Consider the following 22,039-nt stretch of genomic DNA (forward strand, 5'->3'; position numbering starts at 1 on the left):
GAATACATACAGTAAATACAGGGTTCACACACATCCAGTCGACTCTCTTTCTTTCACAGTTTATCTAAAATAAACTCTTAATGAAGGAAACTGGAGCAAACGTGTTAGAACAAAAATAAAGAAATGTTAAGCTGCAGTCTAGTTTAGTAAAGACTCATAATAAACGTGTCAGAGTAAACAAACCCAGACTGTGTTTTTATGATAGCTTCCTGATAAATGTGCAGCACGTTGCTTTGTTCTGTTATCACTGCTGCATTAATGCACTGTGGACTAAAAGGCCTCAGGAGCACTTTTACTGCCTGCTTCACTCACGATGACACCAGGACAGACACATGATGCTGCTGTTGGACAGCAAAGATCAAAGGAAGAAAGGAAGAAAGGAGGACATTTAAAAACGTGTGAAAAATAACAGGTTTAATGATGATGCTGCACAGTAGTATCTGCACAAGATTATTAATGACTGACAAGAATAAATACAGTAACACATGCCGGGCATTGGATCGGCACAGACACATCAACAGAGAGAGATGTCTGAGGTGACCTGTATAGGTGATGCTCCTCCGCTCGCCTCTGCCTCCGATTTGTGGACGCTAAGGCTCCGAGCAGCTTGTCGTTCCCGCCGCCATGTTTCCGGTGATTCGCGGTCCTGCTGTCCGTCCGTCCGGTCCGAGGCCGCTGCCGGTGTCCGCATGCATGAGCGGAGGCCGGGAGCGGTGAGTCCTCCTCTCTCGTTTTAGCTCCTCTCTTTTCTACTGTGTTTCTCTGTGACGGTCACCATGCAGGCTGCTCCTGCTGCTGCATCGAGCAACAAGCTAGCACTGACACGACCGGCGCATTTCCGGTGAGATTTTCAAAACTAAATAATACATTTAAGTAAATTAATATGGAATTTATGTAGCACCTTTTTAGACTTTCACAGAAATAATTTAGAAATAAACAAATAAATAAAATAATATTGCACGTTTAGAAGAACATACATAAAATTGTGGAAAGAAACATATTCTTAAAATTAACTGTGAGACCGTTTTAAGAAGAGATTTACCAATTTAACAGATTTAGAGAAGTGAGAGAGGATGTACATGACAATACCTTACTTTTCTTTTTGTCACACTTTTTAAGATCATTAAATACATTTTAATATATTTAACACAAAACTAATCCAAGTAAAAACAAATTCGATTTATGTTTTTCTTTATTAAGAGGAAAAATCCAGCCAAGTTTTATTTTATTAATTTTATTGCATTTTTTTGATGATCTGAAACATGTAAGTGAGAGAGATATGTCAAACACTAAGAAATCAATGAGACGTTAATATATTTTCACTTTGTCCCCCTTCAGCATGATGAATGACAATATCTGAAGCTGGTTCTGCAGTTATCGCTCTTCTTCCCCGTGCGTGCCTAGTGCTGCTTATAAGGGATCATGTGATCATTGTGGTTTTCTCTGTCTGGTGCTGTGGGCTCTTTACTTTAACTTTACTTTGATCTTGCCTTGAGATGGCTGCTGTATAAATGAAACATCTTTTTCAGTCACTGGTGTCACATGCATACCTAAACATTAGTTTTGGAGGTCATAACGTTCCTCTCCCACAGTGCTGGGATTATAGCTGGACCTCAAGGGTCCAGGCTCCCCAATAAATCACTGTGCCCCTTTAAGATGAATTCTGCTGATATACAACTGATAACAACCCTATCACCAATAATCACTGAGGGGGACACTGATGAGCCCATGCTAGGGTGACCATATTTTGATTTTCATAAAGGACACTTGGACCAGTCGTGAAGAACTTTAAAAATACTGTTTGCTTCAAGAAAGCGTTAACATATTTAAACGATGCCTTCTCTGTGTGGTTAATGAATTATGAAATAAAAAATGTCTTTATATGCTTTTACAAGTCAACAAGTGCAAAAGAAGAGGACGGTTGGTCACCTTAGCCTATGCAGACAATTTGCTTCTGCAATCTAAGATAGATATTTTTACACTTTTATTGCTGCTGTTATACCATTTTATTTATTGATTCGTTGATTTTTGTGAATACCAGAGTGACTTGATCCCCCCCGTCATAATTGGTTACCCATCCAGTGTATATGTTGTCCTGCTGACCCTGCTCCTCTGACAGGTGAAAGACGTTTCTAATGCGAAACTGCGTTTTTATTTTGAAGGGAAGTTTTAATCACCTGACTTCCTCTTCTCGCTTTATTAATTCTGAATGACTTGTCGTGCCCTTATGCAGCAAGCCAGAACACGCAATCTCTCTGCAGGGAACATTAAGATGCACCAAAAATGCAAGAGCCTGAGAGTATCTTTGCTTTAGTGAATCTTGTGCTGTGCATACTGACATAAATAACTAAAGAATCACTTTTCATTTTAAAAAAAAGTTTGCAAATTCATGTTATTAAAGCAATATTAAAAAAACTGATGTTCCCTGACCGGGAATCGAACCCGGGCCGCGGCGGTGAGAGCGCCGAATCCTAACCACTAGACCACCAGGGACAGATATCAGTCACATCTCACCAGGTCAATTCATAGTACAGTACATATACGTTATATGAGATGGTTATGTGCAGTAGCTAATATTAATCAACGAGCAAAAGAACTGTTCATTGTCTGTTATATCGGTACACTGACGGCGACACAAAGCTAACAATTCCCTTCACTTTTAACTACTTTAGAGCCCTGCTTTTTACTTTAGAGCCCTGCTTTTTTTTTTAGCCGTTAGCCTTTCGCTAGCGGCTTTCGCTAGCTTTAACTTGCAGGGCGACAGCGACGCGACATTTGACGGCGGCTTTATGTCGCCTTTGTTTCGTGATGCTACAAATGACGGTAGCACGTGTCTTTGTCACTTTAGGATGAATGGTGCTTATTCATATGACCATATACTCATTCCTTGCACACAGGACCTCGTGGCGCAACGGTAGCGCGTCTGACTCCAGATCAGAAGGTTGCGTGTTCAAATCACGTCGGGGTCATCCTGTCTTTTAAATTTCTTTTCCCTTTGTAATTGTTTTGGTTTTATCGAACAAACTCAAAGTGAAACAGTCACTAATTATGCGAATACGTAATGATGGCAGTATGTGTGGTGGACTTGTGTGACATGTATACCTATATAACTATATACATTATATATAGATAGATAGATATTAAAAGTGTAGATATATCTTTTGTTGAATTGTTTTGAATTTGCATTGTTTATATTGTCTCCTTTATTACTTAATGTTTTCTTTATTTTAACCTTTGTGTACAGCGCTTTGTGACTGCCTGTCTACGAAAAGCACTTGATAAATAAACCTTACCTTATCTGCACTGAACATATATTTTAACTTCCACGTAGAGTCTTAAGCACATGGTTTATTAAGGTGGTAGAGTAACAGGCAGTTAATGTAAGGAGAGAATTTCTCCTGAATAACTCACTCTCCAGATCCGGTAACCTCTCTCAATACACACTCAATGTCTTTCATGCAACAGTAACAGTAACATTGTAACAGAGATCCTGAGCACATCACAATAAAACATCATACAATATAATTACTCACACACACACACACACACACTTTGAACCTACACTGAAGTGTTTTAATATATGAGAATCACCGTGTTAAGCATGTAACCTAGTAGTTATAATATTGTATATTATAAGATTATGCCACTTGCTGTGTAAGATTTAATAATTAGGATTTATGTGCGATGTTTTACCGTGTCATGACCTGTTGTGATAAGCCAAAGCCAAAAGCGTAGCCAGTCCTGACTGGCCTCTGGCCAGGACCTTGGCTGCTACTTGACCCTGCAGCTGTGTTTGGCTGCAGGACGGGTGGGAAAGTTACCCTGCAGCAGGGGGCGGGGATACTGGTCCCTATATATATGAGGAGGACCAGAGGCGTCCGTCTGTGTGTTGCTCTGCTGTCTGTGCTTAAGGCTGTACACCTCGGGGCTTTGCTTTGCTTGCTTTCTGCTATGTGTTATCTTGCTATACCTTGTATGTATTTTCTTGCTGTTCATGATTCGGTGTATTAAACTCTGTTCCAAGAATTCTGGAATTTTTCCAGAGCATCTGTTTGATTGATTTTAACTGGATCTAAAAAAGTTGGATCTCCACATCGTTGGTGGGAGAAGGTATCAGGATGGCTTTAAAATGTGCGACCACAGACGACTGAATCACCAAAAATCACACAGAGTTTCATGTACATAAAGCACATGTGCTGTGCAATGGCCTTTCTAATAAAAGTAAATTACTCGATGAACACCTCGAACTGTTTTTTATTCTTTATAAAGCAATTTACAAAAAAATAGAGGTGTGACAGTCAGAGTCGCGTAACATGTACACTTTAAATAGGACAACAAGCAAATAAAAAGGTGAGGTGATGATCCACAAATGCAGGTATTTACTCATTTTTTGTGCTGATATTTGGCATAAATTAAAAATAAGCTTACAAATGACAACAAAACAAAGCATTTTTACCCTCAGATAACTAATAAAAATGTGCCAAAGACACGCTTATTCTTTTATCACCAAAGATCCAAATCTACATGCTAATGGTGCAGGTGGGTCAGAGTTTCATTACTGCTTATAATCATAATAAAAAGTAATGTTGTTATCTTTGAGATGAACATCTACAGCAGACAACCTGCTATTCAGACCTGTTTGTGAGGGGCAGCCAATCAGAAGAAAGCTGGCTTAAAAGAGGAGGAGCTAAAACAGCTTATGTTAGACAGAGGAGTAACTTAGGAGCTGCGCTCAAGCCCAGTGTAAGACAAAGAGGCATTATTTTGGACTTGAATCATACAAAGCTGCTCTAATAGTCCAAAGATATAAAACATGGAGTCTTTAAAGCTCTGAAACAAAATGTGCTGCTGCCTAAAGTCAAACCACGTAACTTTACACTCATTTATTCTGACCGTCCATCTGCTAGAAAATATGGATCATTACGCCTCTGAAAAGTGAGGAAATGTTTGAAAGGCTGGATTAAAGACGTGTTCACAAACCAATGACTTACTGACACGTGGCTGCTGTTTGGTCTTTCCATGCGTTTGAACTCAAAACATGAACGTCTTCTAAAACTAGGACTCGTGTTAACAAAGCGGCTCTAAGGATTGCTCCGTCAAATCTTTTGTGTGCTAGCTTCAGGAGCTGGACCGGGACTTGTGGATGCTGACTTTCTTGCGGGTGTTGTCGGTGCAGCGCTCCAAGATGAGCTCTGGGCTGGGTCGGGGAGGGATGACCGGCGCCTCCTTCTTTAGCTCGCTCTCCGAGCTGGTGTCGGACATCTCGGGAATGTTATCTGTGAGTCAGAAACAACAACACGAGCAGGTCAGCCCGGGGTTCGAGGAACAACATTAAAGACCAAGTTCACACTAAGTGAAACAGAAGTGTCACCAGGTGTTTGGTTTTAATGGTCTGGTTGAGACTCCTGTCCAGAGGTGGCACAACTTTATCAGAGACATTCAGTAGTTAAGTAGAAGTACAGATACTGGTGTTAAAAAATACTCCAGTAACAGCTGAAGTACGTCACTTTGTTTCACAATATAACTCGTCTCAAATATGTTAAAGCAAACGAGCCTGTTTCAAAAATGTAGGGAAGAAAAGTAAGAAGTAGTCGGAAGACAAACTACTCAAGCAAAGTGCAGATACCTGAAAATTCTACTTAAGTACAGTAGTAGTACAGTTAAGTACTAATTCCGAATTTGTATCACAAGAACTGTTCGTTAATGTATTCCCAACACGATGTTTAACCACCACAAACATGGACTCGACCTTCGCCCTGAACTCAAGTCTACCTTTAAACCCTAAAACAAGCTTCCAATCCCCAAACAGGCCTTGAAGGAACCAAAACGCTCTGATTTACTCTGATGGTCAAACTGGTTCTAATAAAGATAGCTGGACATCTCAGAGGATCGTTGGCCTCCTCCTGGGACTAAAATATTCCAGTTTTATGAAACAAGTTTGAATCCATATTCAACCTGTCAAAGATTTTTATGCCTTTTGACCTTCCTCATGCAATCGTATGTCCGGGCTTGGTGTTGGTAAAAGGTCTCTGTGGCTGAGACCTGTACATGGTTTTTATCAAGTTTTACCCTTTTAATTCCATTCATTCTTATTGGCTGAGGACTGTCCAGTTAGCGCTCTCTGTTGCATAAACAACAAACCAACCGTTTTGTTGCAAAATGGGATTACAGGAAGTCAAAAATCCTCTCAGTTTGGCTCTGATGTGTTTTTATACATCACATTACACACAGCACAGACTGCTGACTGTTAGAGAAAATGACAAATATGTGGAGAATTCCAGTGTGAGAACATTTTCAGTTTGATTTCCATCATCTGAAGCTTGCAGATAGCGCACGGTTTCCCACATACATCCCTCTGTATCAGTTTCAGCCTCAAAAGCTTTGTTTGCAGTCGCATATTTGCTTTGACACGTCTAAAACGAACGAACTGAAAAACAATTAATTTAACAAAAACAACAAACAAACAAAAACCTTTTAGCATTTTTTCAAAGACTTTACAAGAGTAGATGTTCAAACATGTGAATACTGCTAAATTTATTTTTTATTCAGAGATTTTAAGACTTTGTAAGATTGTGGTGGACACGTGGTCGTTACCCTGGTTCTTCATCTCCTTCAGCGGCGACTTTGCTGCATTCCTGGAGTTCCTCTGTGGTTCGCTGAGCCGGCTGCCTTTCTGCTGGAAGTAGCGGCGGCTGTTCCGGCGGTAGGTTTCCTGGCTGAGCCGCTGGCGAGACTTGTTATGAATGCTCTTGGCATTTCTGATGGTCGATCTGAGGGAGACAAAGGACAGGTGGTGGGAACAGCTGCAAGCTGCAAAAAGGTGAGGTGATAGACTTTGTTTCGTCTTGGGTGGAAAACAGTTTGCAAAAGTTTAGTATTAAATCTGAGGCTCTTGGAGGATTTCTTCCCCTGTAACTGGTCCTTTGACTCAAAGGTTCAACATCCCTGGATTAATGTGTCCTGTATTTTAGCATCGCTGAGATCAAACATTTAACCTGAATCCCTCGATCCTCTCTGGGAGCCCAGTGTTTTAACCTAACTCACGATGGGCATCTGGGGGTAACTGAAGGTGACAAAACCTGCAAATCGTAATTACACAAAATTGGTAATATTATCTGTTTTTATTACATAGCTGCTGATTTCCTGTCAGCTGTGGCAGATCAAAAAGCAGAAAAATGACTCCTTGCAGAGCATTTCCAGGAATAACTAACTCTATGAGCACATAAGCGACCATAAAGCAACCAGGAGAAATGAAATCACATCCTGAGGGTTTTTTTCACAACTCACTTCCCTTTAATCTGATGTTACACAATCAAATGGAGGAGGCACTGCGTCTGCAGAAAGCAGCTCATTATGTATTTGAAGATGAGGCACAGACCTGCGAGGTGGGGGCTTCTGCCCACCCGGGTTCAACCGCTCTCTCTTTCCGGCCTTCGACAGGAACATCGAGGGGAAATATCCAGTCTCGTCTCCTTTCCTGCACAAAACAGCAGTTTAAGAGGAGAAAAGGTTCGATGAACTTTACAAATGTGGAATTAGCCTCAAACAACAGCTTTTCTTTAACTTTATCAGCCTAAAGTGCAGCATGTTAGACAAATACACGTTAGGCAGCCTGCTTTCTGAGCTGAGTGTATAAAAATATATTTTTAAAAACTGTCTGTATGGTGTCATACAGAGGGGACATCCCCCATATGTTCATCTTGTCCAGCTTCTTAAACCAAGACCAAGTGTTGGTATAAGAAGCTGGAAACAAGCAGAGTGGTTCCAGTTAAAAACTGAGATCGGTGTCGAAGTACAAAAACTCTGAATCTGTGTTTTTTATGAAGTCTGTGACATCAAGCGTCTGTTAAATGCACTGAAGGTGCTCTGAAGCGAAGGACTCGTCGTACCTTACGACCCACCACCCGTCCAGTAGCTTGTGGATGACCTCGACAGTTTCACCGACCTCCAAAGAAATCTCGTCGTCCTGCTCCGCCTTGTAGGCCTGGATGGTGATGTGCTCGTCTCCTGCAGTGACACACGGCATTTTACATGAACACGTGCCTAAAAGAAAGAGCGCCACAACCCACGGCGGATTAACACCAGAGCTTCTTGCCTTCGTAGTTGGGTTCAGCCTCCTCGGCCTCGTCCGGTCCATCCAGAGGCTCCAGGTACGACGCGGGAATCCAGCCTCGCTTTGACTCACACTGGCAGAACCACCAACCTGATCACAGCGGGAACATCGAGCGTCACTCGGTAAGGCTTGAAATTCGAGGCCGACATAAATTATTCAGCTAAGTGTTTGCTGAGGCCAGCGTTAAAGTGAGAAGATGGGTTGTTTCCTATTGGCTTAAAAACAAACCCCCTGGTGGCCATGAGAAAGAATGCACATTCAAGACACGTCTGCACTGGCTTCACCTTTCAGACCTTCTCTTATATACGGTGATACTGTGACTGGAAATACTGCAGATTCTGGACCAAAGTGGCATCATTTAGAAGTGAACAAGAGTCAGAGGGGTAAAGGTGGTATTTAGATGTCTGTGTAGGTTTCAGTCATCCGGGTCATGCTGGGAGCTTGGACTTCCTTAAGTTTCCTGAGGATGTTTCGTCGCTCATCCAAGTGACTTCTTGGATGAGCGACGACACGTTACGTCCAGATAAACAGAATCGACCTTTTGGGATTTACTTACCTGGATGATTGCGCGTGCATCAGGACAGATCGCATAAAACTACTTAAACAATTCGAGGCACCATCAGAGCAAACACTTGTTTTCCTTCTGCATCTGCAAGCTGCTTTGCAACCTCTCCTCCACCCCAGCTCCTCCTTTTCAGGCAGTGTCACCATAAAACTTGACTAACTGCCGTAACACTGACTTCCTGTTTCTCTAGAATTTATCATCACTGAATAGTAAAACAACAAAAAAGCATTCAGAGTATTTGTATCTTTTCATTTCCCCTAACAGGGATTTCAAATCTGTACCTTTATTATAAACTCTGTACTGTTTTACTTTTGTCTTTTTTACCTGCAGACATGTTTGATTATTGTTTTTCTTTTTACTGAAATTAAGAATGAATGTGGGAAACTAATGTATGAGTAATCCCAGTGATTCAAAAGCTTTCCTCTAATATCATCGCACTGACTTCCTTATATGGTCGTTTACTGCAGAGACAGCACGAGCAGGAAATGATGTGCTGCTCATAAGAAATGCCCTTTGCTTCCTTTTAAAGAAGAAACATGCAAAGTTTTGGCCAGAAATAAAATGTCACTTGAGAGGCGGGGCTAGCAAAGTCTTCATTTTCACCTGATGTGGTTTAAAAAAAAAAATCACTGGCAAATAAAATTTTCAGGGAAAAGACGAAGGCTGTAAAACTCAGCTGTTTTATCACCGTTCTCATTCTTCTCCACGATTTCCACCAGGTCCCCGGTGTGCAGAGTGATCTCATACTTGGTCGACTTTTCGAAGTTCGCGATCACTCTGTAGGTGTCCAAGATGATGGGGGCGGAAATCTCTGAGAAGTCAAACACAAGAATCTGTTTTAGTCTCATTAAAAAGACATCAACATCTGGATGATGACGTCTTCCAGTTTCTGAACATGTGCCCAGTGACCGTGTGGCCAAAGAGCTCACAGTCTGTTTATAAACAGAGTTATGAAGGAAAAGCTTGAGGTGGGATCAGGAAATAGACACGTTGGTCTCTCCGAGTTTCTTTGCATAACTGCTGCCTCTGACCATAGTGGTCCTGAATGAATAACAGAAGGCTGAGTGTGAGTCTTACCGGACGCCACGTCTCGAGCCTGGTCTCTGGACACCAAAAAGGTCTCGGCTCTTTTCAGTCTGAGGAGGAAAGAGTCATTTATACGTCGTTCTATGTTTAACTGTAACGTCAACAGAGACGTGCGTGATGTACTGACGTGTTTGGGGCAGGCGGGTTTTCATCCTCCGGTCGGACCTTGAAGAAGCTGGAGAGGTGTTTGCAGCGGGAGATGTGAGGCGGCAGGCTGATGACCTTTTGGCAGTACTCGGCCAGGGTGCTCTTCGTGGTTTCTCTTGACTTCTCGCTTTCCCACAACCACCGAGGAGCTGAGGACAGAAACAGTCTGTGTCTTTGGGGTGATGTTTGCTATAACAACAGGAAACTAAATCCAGGCTGGAGAAACTGATCAGGAAGGCTGGCTCTGTGGTCGGCATGAAGCTGGACACTAAAGAAACTGCTGGACGTTATGGACGATGCTGGGCATCCTCTGCACACGGCCATAAACAACCAGACGAGTCTGTTCAGTGACAGGTTGCTTCTCCCAAAGACAAGAACCAACAGACTTAAAAACTCCTTTGTCCCACATCAGACTGTTTAACTCCTCTTTGGAGGGGAGAGTGAGGACAAAGGAGGGGGGACAACTGAGCTGTAGTGTCTCTTCACTTCACTGTGCAATACTTTTTGTTAATAGTCAACGGTGCAATAGACCTCAATACTTGAAATGTGCAATTCACTTGTATTTTTATTTTTATTCCTATTTATTCTATTTATCCCCTTCGTATATTTTATTTATATATGTGTGTGTGTGTGTATATATAATATTCTGCTCACGCTCTGTAACTTCTGTCGGTGCTTTTGGAGGAACCCACCCGAGGGATTAATAAAGTTTTATCTTATCTTAAACTGTTGTTCAAAGATCCATGTTAGCTCCTCTTGTATGCTCAGTAAATGCTGCCAACTTTTCACTGCTAAACTGATGACACTCAGTTTTCTGCACCTGCAATAACTGAGGAAGAGCTTCCTGTTTGGATGATCTACAGTCAGTGTAAAAGATGCAGAAGCTGTGGCTGCAAAGAGGCATCCAGCCTTGGCCTCAGTCGATGCTTTCTGCAGCAGAGATGTCATCCACCCACCCATCCATCCACCCACCCATCCACCCATCCACCCATCCATCCACCCATCCATCCACCCACCCACCCACCCATCCATCCATCCATCCACCCATCCACCCACCCATCCATCCATCCACCCATCCATCCACCCACCCATCCACCCATCCACCCACCCATCCATCCACCCATCCACCCACCCATCCATCCACCCATCCACCCATCCATCCATCCACCCACCCATCCATCCACCCATCCACCCACCCACCCATCCACCCATCCACCCACCCATCCATCCACCCATCCACCCATCCATCCATCCACCCACCCATCCACCCATCCACCCACCCACCCACCCATCCATCCACCCATCCACCCATCCACCCACCCATCCACCCATCCATCCACCCACCCACCCACCCATCCATCCATCCATCCACCCATCCACCCACCCATCCATCCATCCACCCATCCATCCACCCACCCATCCACCCATCCACCCACCCACCCACCCACCCATCCATCCATCCATCCACCCATCCACCCACCCATCCATCCATCCACCCATCCATCCACCCACCCATCCACCCATCCACCCACCCATCCATCCACCCATCCACCCACCCATCCATCCACCCATCCACCCATCCATCCATCCACCCACCCATCCACCCATCCACCCACCCACCCACCCATCCATCCATCCACCCACCCACCCATCCATCCATCCACCCATCCATCCACCCACCCTTGCAGGGTGACTGCACTATAAATGTCAGATGGGTTTTTCCACCCATCTGTCTGAATTAGATGGGTAGAAAAACACGAGTGGTTGGATGGATGCTATGAGATGTGCCAAGTTGTCAGCTAATTCATCTTTAGGAATCGTCTTCTTAGTGCAAAAATACTATATGACACTATTGACCTGTGTTATCGTCTTGAATTTTTCATACATTCGACTAAAGAAACAGACGATGTGTTTGGAGACAGACTGCTGGTCCCTAAAGAACCTGTTTAAAGTCGGTTCTTTGCCAAACTGTCCGTTTTGTGGACACATCAGTGGTTTATCTGAGTGAGGTGCCTTTTTATGCTTTAATGAACTCGACTGAAACTGAGGAAGAAAGCAGCCAACGTTCAAAATGTTGAAAGATCTTCAGAAAACCTGGAGAACGGCTTTAAACTACTAGAAGGTTTGACTGTTTGGAAGCAAACGAAACATTTGCACTGTAAACAAAGACTCGCCTACTTTTGCATCTCAAACATAATATATATACAAGATATATTTAAATATTTATACAGATGCAGGTTTGTCTTGTCCTTCACGTCGCAACAGCTGTTTGGTAATGAAAGTTTCATAAGAGGAGTGTGTAAGGTGGCAGTTCTGTTTTCTTTGAAGAGGAACAGAGAACGACAGTGAGGACGAGGACTCACACGTTTGTTTAAAATGAGAGGATCCAAACTTCCAAACATCAGACGGGAAATGCACTAAAAGTGCTCTAAAAGTCTGCACGTCTCACAGCTGCTGTCCTGTCAAAGTAACCTGTGTGTTGTGTCAGCAGCTGCTCTGACTCGTGTTGCCATATCTTAATTAATCACAGTTCTCCCACTTCTTCTTTTTCGTAACGTATTTTTTCTCCTGTATTTAAATTTCACTTTAACTGCTCAAGAGCTGCATTTGGACACCGGCTGATTTCAGCTGTGTTGCGTTTGGGGGGAAAGCAGAAGTGAGCCCGGCTGCAAGAGTCTGATAATCACAGGTGCTTCCTGACAGCGGAGGGTTTACAGAAAAGATACGACTGGAAACGATTATTTTAATACTCTGTGGTTTCATACGATGACCTGCTGAGGTGTTGATTTTGACCTCTGCAGTGTTACATATAAACTTGCCTACAGTAGCAGAGCTTCCTCTTTCTTACCTGGCAATGAGGGGATGATTCTGTCTCTCGCTTCTATTTGACCAGACTCGATGGGAAACATGTCCTTCAAAGATTTCTGTGATGAAAACAAAATATTTTTGAACTTTATTTTGTCCAAACGTTGCTGAGCAGAGCCTTTATTTCGTGGTGCAGATGGACTTACGTGGAAAGTGTGGATTTCAGGATACGTCCTGTAGATGAGCTTCTCTGAGAGGTCGCTCCATTTCACCATCAGCATGTACACCTGCACACATTTAGAGGCACAAACAGAGGAGCTACTTTCACAGTTCATCAGACGGTTAAAGAAATGAACTCGGTGCTGTTGGTGATGTTAAAAATCTCGGGTTTTTTAGGACTTTATCTGAGTTTTAGAGCAGAATAAGATGTTTGCAGCCTTACGTAGTGCTGACTCGGGAAGAAGCGCTTCTCGTAGCCCAGCAGCTCCAAGTGCCTGACGTAGATGTTCTCCATGCTGAGAAGCAACACACCAGAGTCCAACTGAGCTGAAAGACAACAGAGGCGAAGCTTTTATACTGTCTGTGTGCCACGGCAAAGTTTACTTCCTCTTTGTGAACACAGAGAAAAGGAAAGAAGGAAATTCTGCTGCTTTCACTTCTCAACTGTAATATAATTTTATAATAATCATAATAAGAATAACAGCTGTGTTTGTTATGCTTATGAAACTAAAACAGAGTACAAGTGCGTTCAGATTTACTAAACGCACACCTGTAAATACTGCACGAGTTTCTCTTTCAGAGAGAAAACCTCCAGAAACACGATTTCCTTTATTTACTGTCCCCTCTGCGTCCTCCTGATGCCTCGTGGGTTTGGAGGGTTTCTTTCTGGACTTTGCTGAATGAACGAGGGCGAGATGACAAACTCTGATCTCCTTTTCAAACGCTGCATGAATTACTGTAAAAGCCGAAGAAATGCTGAAAGTTCAGAGTTTCCCTCGTTTGTTTTTCACAACCTTCCAGAAAGGGAAACACAAACGCCAGCAGCTGATTGCGTGGGCTTTCAGGGGGGCTTTGAGCCGAGCTTGTGACATGCCTGAGCTCTTGCAACAGGACAGGAGGAACTACCACATTACAACACAAACAAACACACATGGGCGAAGTCACGTACTGAGAGGCACGTGGGTCTGCTTTGCCCACGCTTTTCTGTTTACATATTAGTGAGAAGGTAATAAGTGACTGTGAGATAAATTTAGATGAATGAGATCATTTTCAGGCTGTTTCATCAGGTCATATTTGGAAAAGGCTGATGTTGCTGCTCCATGTGACATTGCTGTCGCTCAGATCAGGCAGGACCAACGTCTGAGGGCTGAATCAGCTACACACGTATGTTTCTGTGGCTTCGCCTATCCTAACACTGGGGGTCACACAAAGTTGAACCAAAGTGAAAGAGGTGGTGTTGCAGCATCTGATCAATCAGTTATTGATAAGTGTGCTGGCAGCCGAGCGGCAGATTTCACAGAGGAAGACCAGAGTGGGAGAATCTGATTATTACCTTTATATAAACATTAAATTAATGTGTTCATTTTTGTTTCTTCCCTCGGTGTGGTTTAATACTCTGAGAATAAAGAATAAATATAAAACGGTGTGTAAGAATCTATATTCAACACAGCCCGTTGGACGTCTTTGGAAAACACGAAGAAGGTCTCGCACTTTAGATTGTTTAATGTTACTACTATAGAAATGACTGTAGTTAACGTTGTTTCTTTTTTGGTGATACATAGTTTAGGCTACGTCACAAGCTCACATTAGCAGTTTCCGTAGTGTAGTGGTTATCACGTTCGCCTCACACGCGAAAGGTCCCCGGTTCGAAACCGGGCGGAAACATGTTTTTATTGCGTTTCTTTTTTATTCTCGATTTTCCCCCCATATTCAAATATATCATACATATGTAGGTTATAAAAAACTAAATAGGATGGGCCGACATGTTTCACAAGAAAAACACATCAGTGTGATGTCCACGAATTACTTTAATTTTGATCACACAGCAGGAAACAGCGCCCCCACAAACACGCGTGTGGCCACAAATATATTACACCGGTACTAACAACGTTGAAAGTTTTAGTACATAAGCAGCGAGGTAGTATTTATTAAATAAGGTTATACTGTTTCACATTGGTCTTCCTATGACCTTTCATCATCATCATCATCATCTTTATTTATGAAGCACTGTAAAACAACCACAGCTGACACAAAGTACTGTACATTGGAACTAAATAATAAAATTACATATGATATAAATAAAAGAAAAAAATAAATAAAAGTAACATATTTAATTTGTTAGTTAATAATTAATTTAAATACAAGATAAACTAAGTCTCTAGCCAAAGAATAAAAATAGGTTTTAAGATGCGTTTTAAAACAGTGAAGAGGCCTCTCTAACGTGGAAGGGCAAGTTATTCCATAATTTAGGAGCCACGATAGTAAATGGCCCCATGCCCTCTGAGCTTCCTCCTGGATCTCATTACTTCCAGAAGAAGCTGGTCAGCTGAGCTAAGAGACCGACAGGGTGTGTAGGCACGAAGAAGCTCAGAGAGGTGAGGCGGAGCAAGATTGTTAAAACATTTAAAAACAAACATAAGAATTTTAAAATTAACCCTAAAAGGCACAGCCAGTGCAGGGAGGCCAGGACTTAAATGCTCTCTTTTACGAGAGCATATAACCATAGCAGTAATGCAGCGGCATTTTAAACCAGTTGCAGTTACAGTTACAGCAGATGGGAAGAAATTAAAGCATAGATCGCTGTTTCGAGGTGCTGCCTAGAAAGAAACAACTTCGCTCTTGCCAGTCGCCTTAAATGATAAAAACCGAACTTCACCACTGCTCTAATTTGTCTGTCCAACATAAAACCAAGGTCAGTAACAACAGGTTTAAAAAAAAAAAACACTTCCAAGGGTAACAAATCCACAGAAGTGGACTCACGTAGGCCGACACCTCTGTTTTCTTTTCATGCATATTTAAAAAGTTTAATGTCATCTCGACATGTCACGATGAGATCCCATCCGTCTTTATATATAATTGTATTATACATAATCTGTCACTACATATTAAATAAATAAATTATTATATTGAGTATATCATTATTTTGTCGTCATTTTATAAATACAGCCTTTTCACATCATAATAATACAGTGTTTGTTATACAAAAAAACCCGTCTTCTAGCAATAAGTGTTTCCGCCCGGTTTCGAACCGGGGACCTTTCGCGTGTTAGGCGAACGTGATAACCACTACACTACGGAAACCACTGACGTCTTATCACCTAATGGAAAATTAGTCACTCAGTGCATATAAGCATACTTAACGTTTTCAAAGACAGCTTAATGTTTATTATATTCTATAAAACCCACCAACTCCTGTAAGCTCTTAATATACATTTTTATTTATTTCTTGGTGCTATTTTTAAAATTCACACCATCATTTAAATTTGGATACCCAAATTAAATGTTTAGCTGCTAGTAAAAAACTGCTCAAACAAGTGCTGAGATCATTTCTATGGTCCAATCATTTTCTGCCTTTGTTGTGCCCTTAAACAGGGGAAATAGTGAGGAGAGGTGAAAGAACGGCACAGACACGCAGCTCTCACTCACTCGTCTGTATTGAGTTTCAGAAGCAATACAACCAAAACAATATTCTTATGGATGCACTCAGTCTCAGGACAACTGTATCCAAACTAAGTCACTACTGTTCGTTGCATTAGCTGATGAGAATACTTTAGATAACATGAACTGTAGCATTAGACAAAAACATCTTTTTAACTCGCACATGTTAGCTGACACAGTCACTAACTTTCCACAGCAATGAAATAATACTTTAAGTACTGCATGTCTTTCAGTAGTTAACTTATACAGATACATCTTCACACAATATGGCAGAGTAATAGCGAAAACTATACACAGCAACAGAGATTAACTGAAACTTCTCAGCCAAAAACAGTCCGTAATTCACATCTTTTGCTACAATGAACAATGATAACAACGTAATAATCAACAGTAACACACATCTATACAGATTTGTCCATGACAGTTACCTTAAACAGGGGAAATAGTGAGGAGAGGTGAAAGAACGGCACAGACACGCAGCTCTCACTCTCACTCGTGAAGGAGGAAGCGCGCGAACCCGCCTACTGGAGCCCTGAGGCATTACCAATGGATCGACGCACAATCAACCCAGGCAAAACTTTCACTACTTATCTCCCTCTATATTCCCACTGCATATTCTATTCGAAAACAGTCAAAGCAACAAATAAAACATTAATAAAGGCATGACATGAAATGTAAGGAACAGAAATGTACAACTCCAAAACTAATCAAATTTATGATCCACCACACCTTCTCCAAGATAATCAGCCTTTACTGCATGCTTTGCATCTCACTGGTCTTCTGTCTTTCAGACACTCAGCCATGCAACCCACCTCCTCACCCTGGTGTGTGGAATGACCAGGGTGACGAGCTCCAAGCCTCCATCTTCATCGAGACTCTGCAGGGTCCTCTCCTAACTGCTTCGATGGCTGGGATCGTTTCTTCTATAATGGGTCATCTGAGTTAATTGCCAGATGGTTTAATTTATTTCTGTGTTTTAATAAATCATGGGCAGTTTTTCCACATGATCTCTCCTTATTTAACTATTTTGTAGATAATCTAATTAAAAAATATCAAAGAAGGGCAACAAGGTGATAAAAATACAATTTTAACTGCAAGCATGCATTCAGTGACAAAAATGAAGCTCCAAATCACTGATGACAAACAGTTATTAACAAGGAAAACTGCTTAATACCTGAGGGATCACTTTAAAGTAACAGAAACACAAGGACTGTAGACACATGTCAAGGGCAAGATCCTGATCTCTGAGCTGTTCTCCTGAGTGGTGCATGAAGTGCTAGCAGTGTCCAAGCGTTGTTGTTGTTGTTTTGTTTTCCCCTTCATACCGCGCCCCCCCCTGCAATGACTGTGCGCCCCCTCTAGGGGGCGGGCCCCACACTTTGGGAAGGTCTGAGCTAGGGTTAGGTGATGGTGGCATAGCAGCTGCAGACGGTGAAGCAGAAGATGGCAACGTGGCTGCCACAGGCGATGAAACGACAACTATTCACAGTCCCAGGCACTGTGGTCCCCGTAGTGATTCCTCCTCAGAATCCCCACACAGTGCTGAAGGTCCAAAAGGTGAAAAAACAACTCCAAACTCCTCCCTAAATCGAAGTGTACTCCAAATGTGGTCAACAAATGCGCAGCTCCTTTCCCCAAATTTGAAGGCTGGGTCTGGTGTACACTTCGTGGTCCCATATATCCCACAATTCATAGCGTGGCGGTGGGTGTGGATGTTTTGTTGGGAAAAAAACGACGGATGCCTGAAGCAGGGCGGCCGAAGAGTAAACTTTTGAAAGTAAGTACTGAATATTATGTCACTTATTTATGTGCGAATGTTTAATAATGAAGAACATTAAAACATTCCTGTTGGCCACATGTCGGCAAAGTTATGTGACATTAGTGACGTTTGTACTAACTTGGTTTTAAAGCTTTTACTTTAAAATATACACCGTTCAATAGTTGACTTTAATCTTACAGACAATGTGATGTTTTATGGATAATTAAAGTCAGTCATATATCCACAAACACAACAGGCTGAAAGTCAGTGATGCTGCTCGGTTTGCAGTCCTGAATATCACGGCACAAGCAGGATTCACTGCCAGTGTTGCCAACTCCTCAGTAAGGAAAATCGCTATTGGTTGTCCTAAAAGTCGCTAGAAGTCGCTAAATGACGTCATCACCTAATTTGCATAATTGGTCATGCTAACGTAATTGTAACCTACGCTGCTGGAGAGAGAAATAACATCGTGGACGAGACATAAAGTGAGTAAAAACGTCCTAAATGCATTTAGAGTTTATTTAGAACTACAAATTAAATTTCTTTTAGCAATTATTGTTTTTTTAATGTCACAATTCCAACCCTGCTCCTTTACCCGGGCTTGGACCGGCAAAAGTGACCCGAAATAGGCACTCTGGTGGAGTTACTTTGTGTGTGTGTGTGTGTTTATAAGTAGTTTTAAACGTGATCCACAAAACAGCATAAGAGTAAAAGAAGAACTGACTGCGTTACAGCACCCGCTGCTTGTTGAGAGTAAAAGCGATATGCGCTTTCACGTCTTTTTTTAGCGACTTTTTTTTAAGAAAAAAAAAGTCGCTAAGAAAGTCGCTAAAAAGAAAAAGTCGCTTTTTTTCTTTTTTTTAAGAAAAAAAGTCGCTAGGGGGTCTGAAAACTCGCTAAATATAGCGACAACGTCGCTAAGTTGGCAACACTGTTCACTGCACTGTTAATGTTAGCTATGTTATAGAGATTGAAAATGTGATGTCATTCAGGGGCAAAAGAGCAAAGGATTCTGGGAACGAGAGGCAAGCGGTACTAGCGCACGCAGGCTTTCACATGAAAACAGTCACACAGCGATAAAAAGAAACACAAAAAATGTCAAGAAGCTGTTGTATTATTAACTGCAATAGCCGGTTGCATGACAGCCACGGGAAGCCGACGGGTAAAGAGATCGGTTTTTATCGGATTCCGTCGTGGAAGAGAAATTGTTTAAGCCACGTTTCCGAAGTAACAAAGAGCCGACGGATGGCCTGGATTGCAGCCATTCGAAGACCAAATATAATGTCCCAGAACATCCAGCTCACAGGTTAGTCTGCTCCAAGCATTTCCACAAAGGTCAGTGTTTTGTTGTAGTTAATACGTCATTTTTCATAACATAATTGTTGATGTAGGTTACAAATAAGTCTTATATTGATTTGAATTGAATTCGTTGCGCTATGCTGCTTTATTCACTGTAGCTTTGCGGGCTAATGTTTGCTAATTTTTTGATGTGTTTTATAGAAAAACCAGCCTACACAATGCTGGAATGCGATCCAGACTGGGCACCTCTATCAACCTGGGTCAGACCGAGTTTAAAGCTGCTACCACAGCGAGATTTGATCGGTGAAGAGGGAGAGCGAGATCAAAACAGCCACGAAAAGTCCGCATATATGTGCCCAAGGGTTGTATTGAAGCAAGCAAGTGATGAATAACTGTTTTCCACTATGTTGTTTTTTTTTGCATTGTTGATTTGTTTTTCACCAAAGCAGCTAATAAAGATGATGGAATACAATTTTGCGTCTTTCTTGTAAGATTCTATCATAGAATGAAACAATAATGCCAGTTATAAATAAAGGAAAATTGAATGAATTACAAAACACTCTTTTTTTCTATTAGATCTGAAAATGTTGTGTAATACTACAACCTGAAACAACAAATAGATTCCGTTGGCCGTTGGTATCATTGAGAGGGCTGTACACATTTGATTTAGAGTCATTTAAACAGCTGGCTGATTTTACTTTACAGTCATTCACAGCACTATATCCTTTTACCTTACAGCCATTTAAGGGGCCTTATGCATGCAGCTCCCATGCAGCTGCATGCTTCTGCTGAACAGCTGTCTCAAACAGGCTGCACATGCCGTGAAGCAGTACAGTTAAATGCAGCTGCATGACCCGAAGGGGTCGAGTCCTTTGTGCAAACTGTAGCAGCGCCAAGCTGAATCAACCCTATGTTGGACTAGTCACAGTTGGCCATAACACTCTCAACGTTTTCCTACTGACCCTCATTGTTATTTTTAAAAAGTATTAATCAACATGTGTTCATACACAAGTGGCACAAACTTCTTATTAATAAAGTGGCAGAGATATTTGACCTAAATATATGGGTCATGTGATTTGACATGCAGATTACATGCTTAATGTGGTGATTTCATTATATAAGAGCACTTTACTGTAAGTGTGCATAGTATATATGAGTATATATGATTATACTGAATTTATGAGTATTTATGATTACATATCTAGTGTATACAGGTATATATGTCATAATAAAATCCACAACACTTGTCTCATTCTCTTTCCCGTTTCCTCTAGCCTACACATAATTTCAAATTCCCAATGTCTGGCACTTTTAACTTCAACAACATCTATCTTGCATTCAGAATATTTCCACACAGCTCAACATCACGAGCTGACTGGAATGTGTCACAGTTAAAGACAAAGTGTTTGAAGACACAACCCTGCTCAAACTCTAATTTGTGCTGTAGCGCCACCTGCAGACAAAAGCCAACAAGCCCTGGAGGTCCAACGTATGTGAGTGCTATAATTCTGTCCACAAGGTGGCGTTACTGTGTTTGAATATCTTTAGTTCATTCACAGGGGCAACTTTAGCAAAAACAATGTTTTTATTTCTTCCACGTGATATCTGAGGGCAAAAGTTCGAACTAACTGACCACCTTGTGACACAGTATGTGGATTACATGATGTTACATGATAGATGATGGGGGGATATTTGAATATGAATAGAAGCAGTAATGTCTCAGATATGTTTGAAATGGGTCAGTGTGAATAATGTGTCCAGAACAAGAGCTTTATAGTGCAGCATGTAGTCTTATTTTTCCTTCTTTTCCTAAATCCTGTCCTGCAACCAGAGTTGTGATTGTCACTCACTGTTGAGCCAAACAAAATTTTCTATTCAGTGTGAGCTCTATAAATTCTCTATAGGCTCCTCTTGTCCATGAGTTTCTTTTATCTTTTTATTTATTCATTTTTATTTGTATTTTTACATTACAGTGGGGCTAAAAAGTATTTAGTCAGCCACCAATTGTGCAAGTTCTCCCACTTAAAAAGATGAGAGAGGCCTGTAATCTTCATCATAGGTATACCTCAACAGTGAGAGACAAAATGAGGGAGTGACCTGCAGAGAGCTGAGACCAAGGTAACAAAGGCTACCATCAGTAACACTACGCTGCCAGGGACTCAAATCCTGCAGTGGCAGACGTGTCACCCTGCTTAAGCCAGTACATGTCCAGGCCCGTCTGAAGTTTGCTACAGACCATTTGGATGATCAAGAAGAGGATTGGGAGAATATGGTGCGATGAAACCAAAATAGAACTATTTTGTAAAAACTCTACTTGTTGTGTTTGGAGGAGAAAGAACGAGTTGCATTCAAAGAACACCATACGTACTGTAAAGAATGGGGATGCAAAGATCATACTTTGGGACTGTTTATCTGCAAAGGGACCAGGACAACTGATCCATGTAAATGAAAAAATGAATGGGGCCATGTATCATGAGATTTTGTGTGAGAACCTCCTTCCATTAGCAAGGACATTGAAGATGAAACATAGCTGGGTTTTTCAGCATGACAATGATCCCAAACACACCACCCGGGTAACAAAGGACGTAAGAAGCATTTCAAGGTCCTG

At 41.8% G+C, this 22,039-nt stretch overlaps 2 protein-coding genes and 4 non-coding genes across 8 annotated transcripts in view; 2 read left to right on the plus strand and 4 right to left on the minus strand.

The window, feature by feature from the left end:
* Positions 1-840, minus strand: part of st6gal1 (ST6 beta-galactosamide alpha-2,6-sialyltranferase 1) — a 30,630-nt gene extending 29,790 nt beyond the window's left edge. For both annotated transcript variants that reach the window (XM_085174854.1, XM_085174855.1), the window contains exon 1: positions 542-840. The gene's annotated coding sequence lies outside the window, so the exon portion shown is untranslated. The remainder of the gene's footprint in view (positions 1-541) is intronic.
* Positions 841-2,421: 1,581 nt separating this feature from the next.
* trnae-cuc (transfer RNA glutamic acid (anticodon CUC)) lies at positions 2,422-2,493 on the minus strand. Its single transcript has one exon. It is a non-coding gene; the product is annotated as a tRNA-Glu (tRNA).
* A 404-nt stretch (positions 2,494-2,897) lies between these two features.
* Positions 2,898-2,969, plus strand: trnaw-cca (transfer RNA tryptophan (anticodon CCA)). Its single transcript has one exon. It is a non-coding gene; the product is annotated as a tRNA-Trp (tRNA).
* A 1,203-nt stretch (positions 2,970-4,172) lies between these two features.
* Positions 4,173-17,103, minus strand: ncf1 (neutrophil cytosolic factor 1). 2 transcript variants are annotated; one of them, XM_085174856.1, is made up of 12 exons: positions 16,802-17,103; positions 13,159-13,262; positions 12,923-13,003; positions 12,760-12,835; positions 9,892-10,060; positions 9,756-9,814; positions 9,367-9,489; positions 8,096-8,203; positions 7,890-8,007; positions 7,379-7,477; positions 6,595-6,770; positions 4,173-5,276 (listed from the first exon to the last, which is right to left on the minus strand). In XM_085174856.1, the coding sequence occupies exons 2-12, from the start codon at positions 13,228-13,230 to the stop codon at positions 5,119-5,121; spliced, it is 1,239 nt and encodes a 412-aa protein (XP_085030982.1). In that variant the 5' UTR covers positions 13,231-13,262; positions 16,802-17,103; the 3' UTR covers positions 4,173-5,118. The 2 variants fall into 2 exon arrangements, with proteins under 2 accessions (XP_085030982.1, XP_085030983.1); XM_085174857.1 differs by lacking the exon at positions 16,802-17,103 and having other exon boundaries at positions 13,159-13,281.
* Positions 14,528-14,600, plus strand: trnav-cac (transfer RNA valine (anticodon CAC)). Its single transcript has one exon. It is a non-coding gene; the product is annotated as a tRNA-Val (tRNA).
* On the minus strand, positions 15,944-16,016 carry trnav-aac (transfer RNA valine (anticodon AAC)). Its single transcript has one exon. It is a non-coding gene; the product is annotated as a tRNA-Val (tRNA).
* Positions 17,104-22,039: the final 4,936 nt, after the last annotated feature.

This window comes from Neolamprologus multifasciatus, chromosome 10 (assembly GCF_963576455.1).
Source record: "Neolamprologus multifasciatus chromosome 10, fNeoMul1.2, whole genome shotgun sequence".
Classification (NCBI taxonomy): Eukaryota; Metazoa; Chordata; class Actinopteri; order Cichliformes; family Cichlidae; genus Neolamprologus; species Neolamprologus multifasciatus.

Bases quoted from the DNA above. Each gene is read 5' to 3' on its own strand.
- ncf1 (XM_085174856.1), bottom strand. From the start codon at position 13,230: ATGGAGAACATCTACGTCAGGCACTTGGAGCTGCTGGGCTACGAGAAG. The intron at 13,004-13,158 runs GTAAGGCTGCAA...AAATGTGTGCAG, and splicing joins TCTTCCCGAGTCAGCACTAC to GTGTACATGCTGATGGTGAA. The intron at 8,204-9,366 runs GTGATAAAACAG...CGCTGTGATCAG, and splicing joins CGTGGAGAAGAATGAGAACG to GTTGGTGGTTCTGCCAGTGT.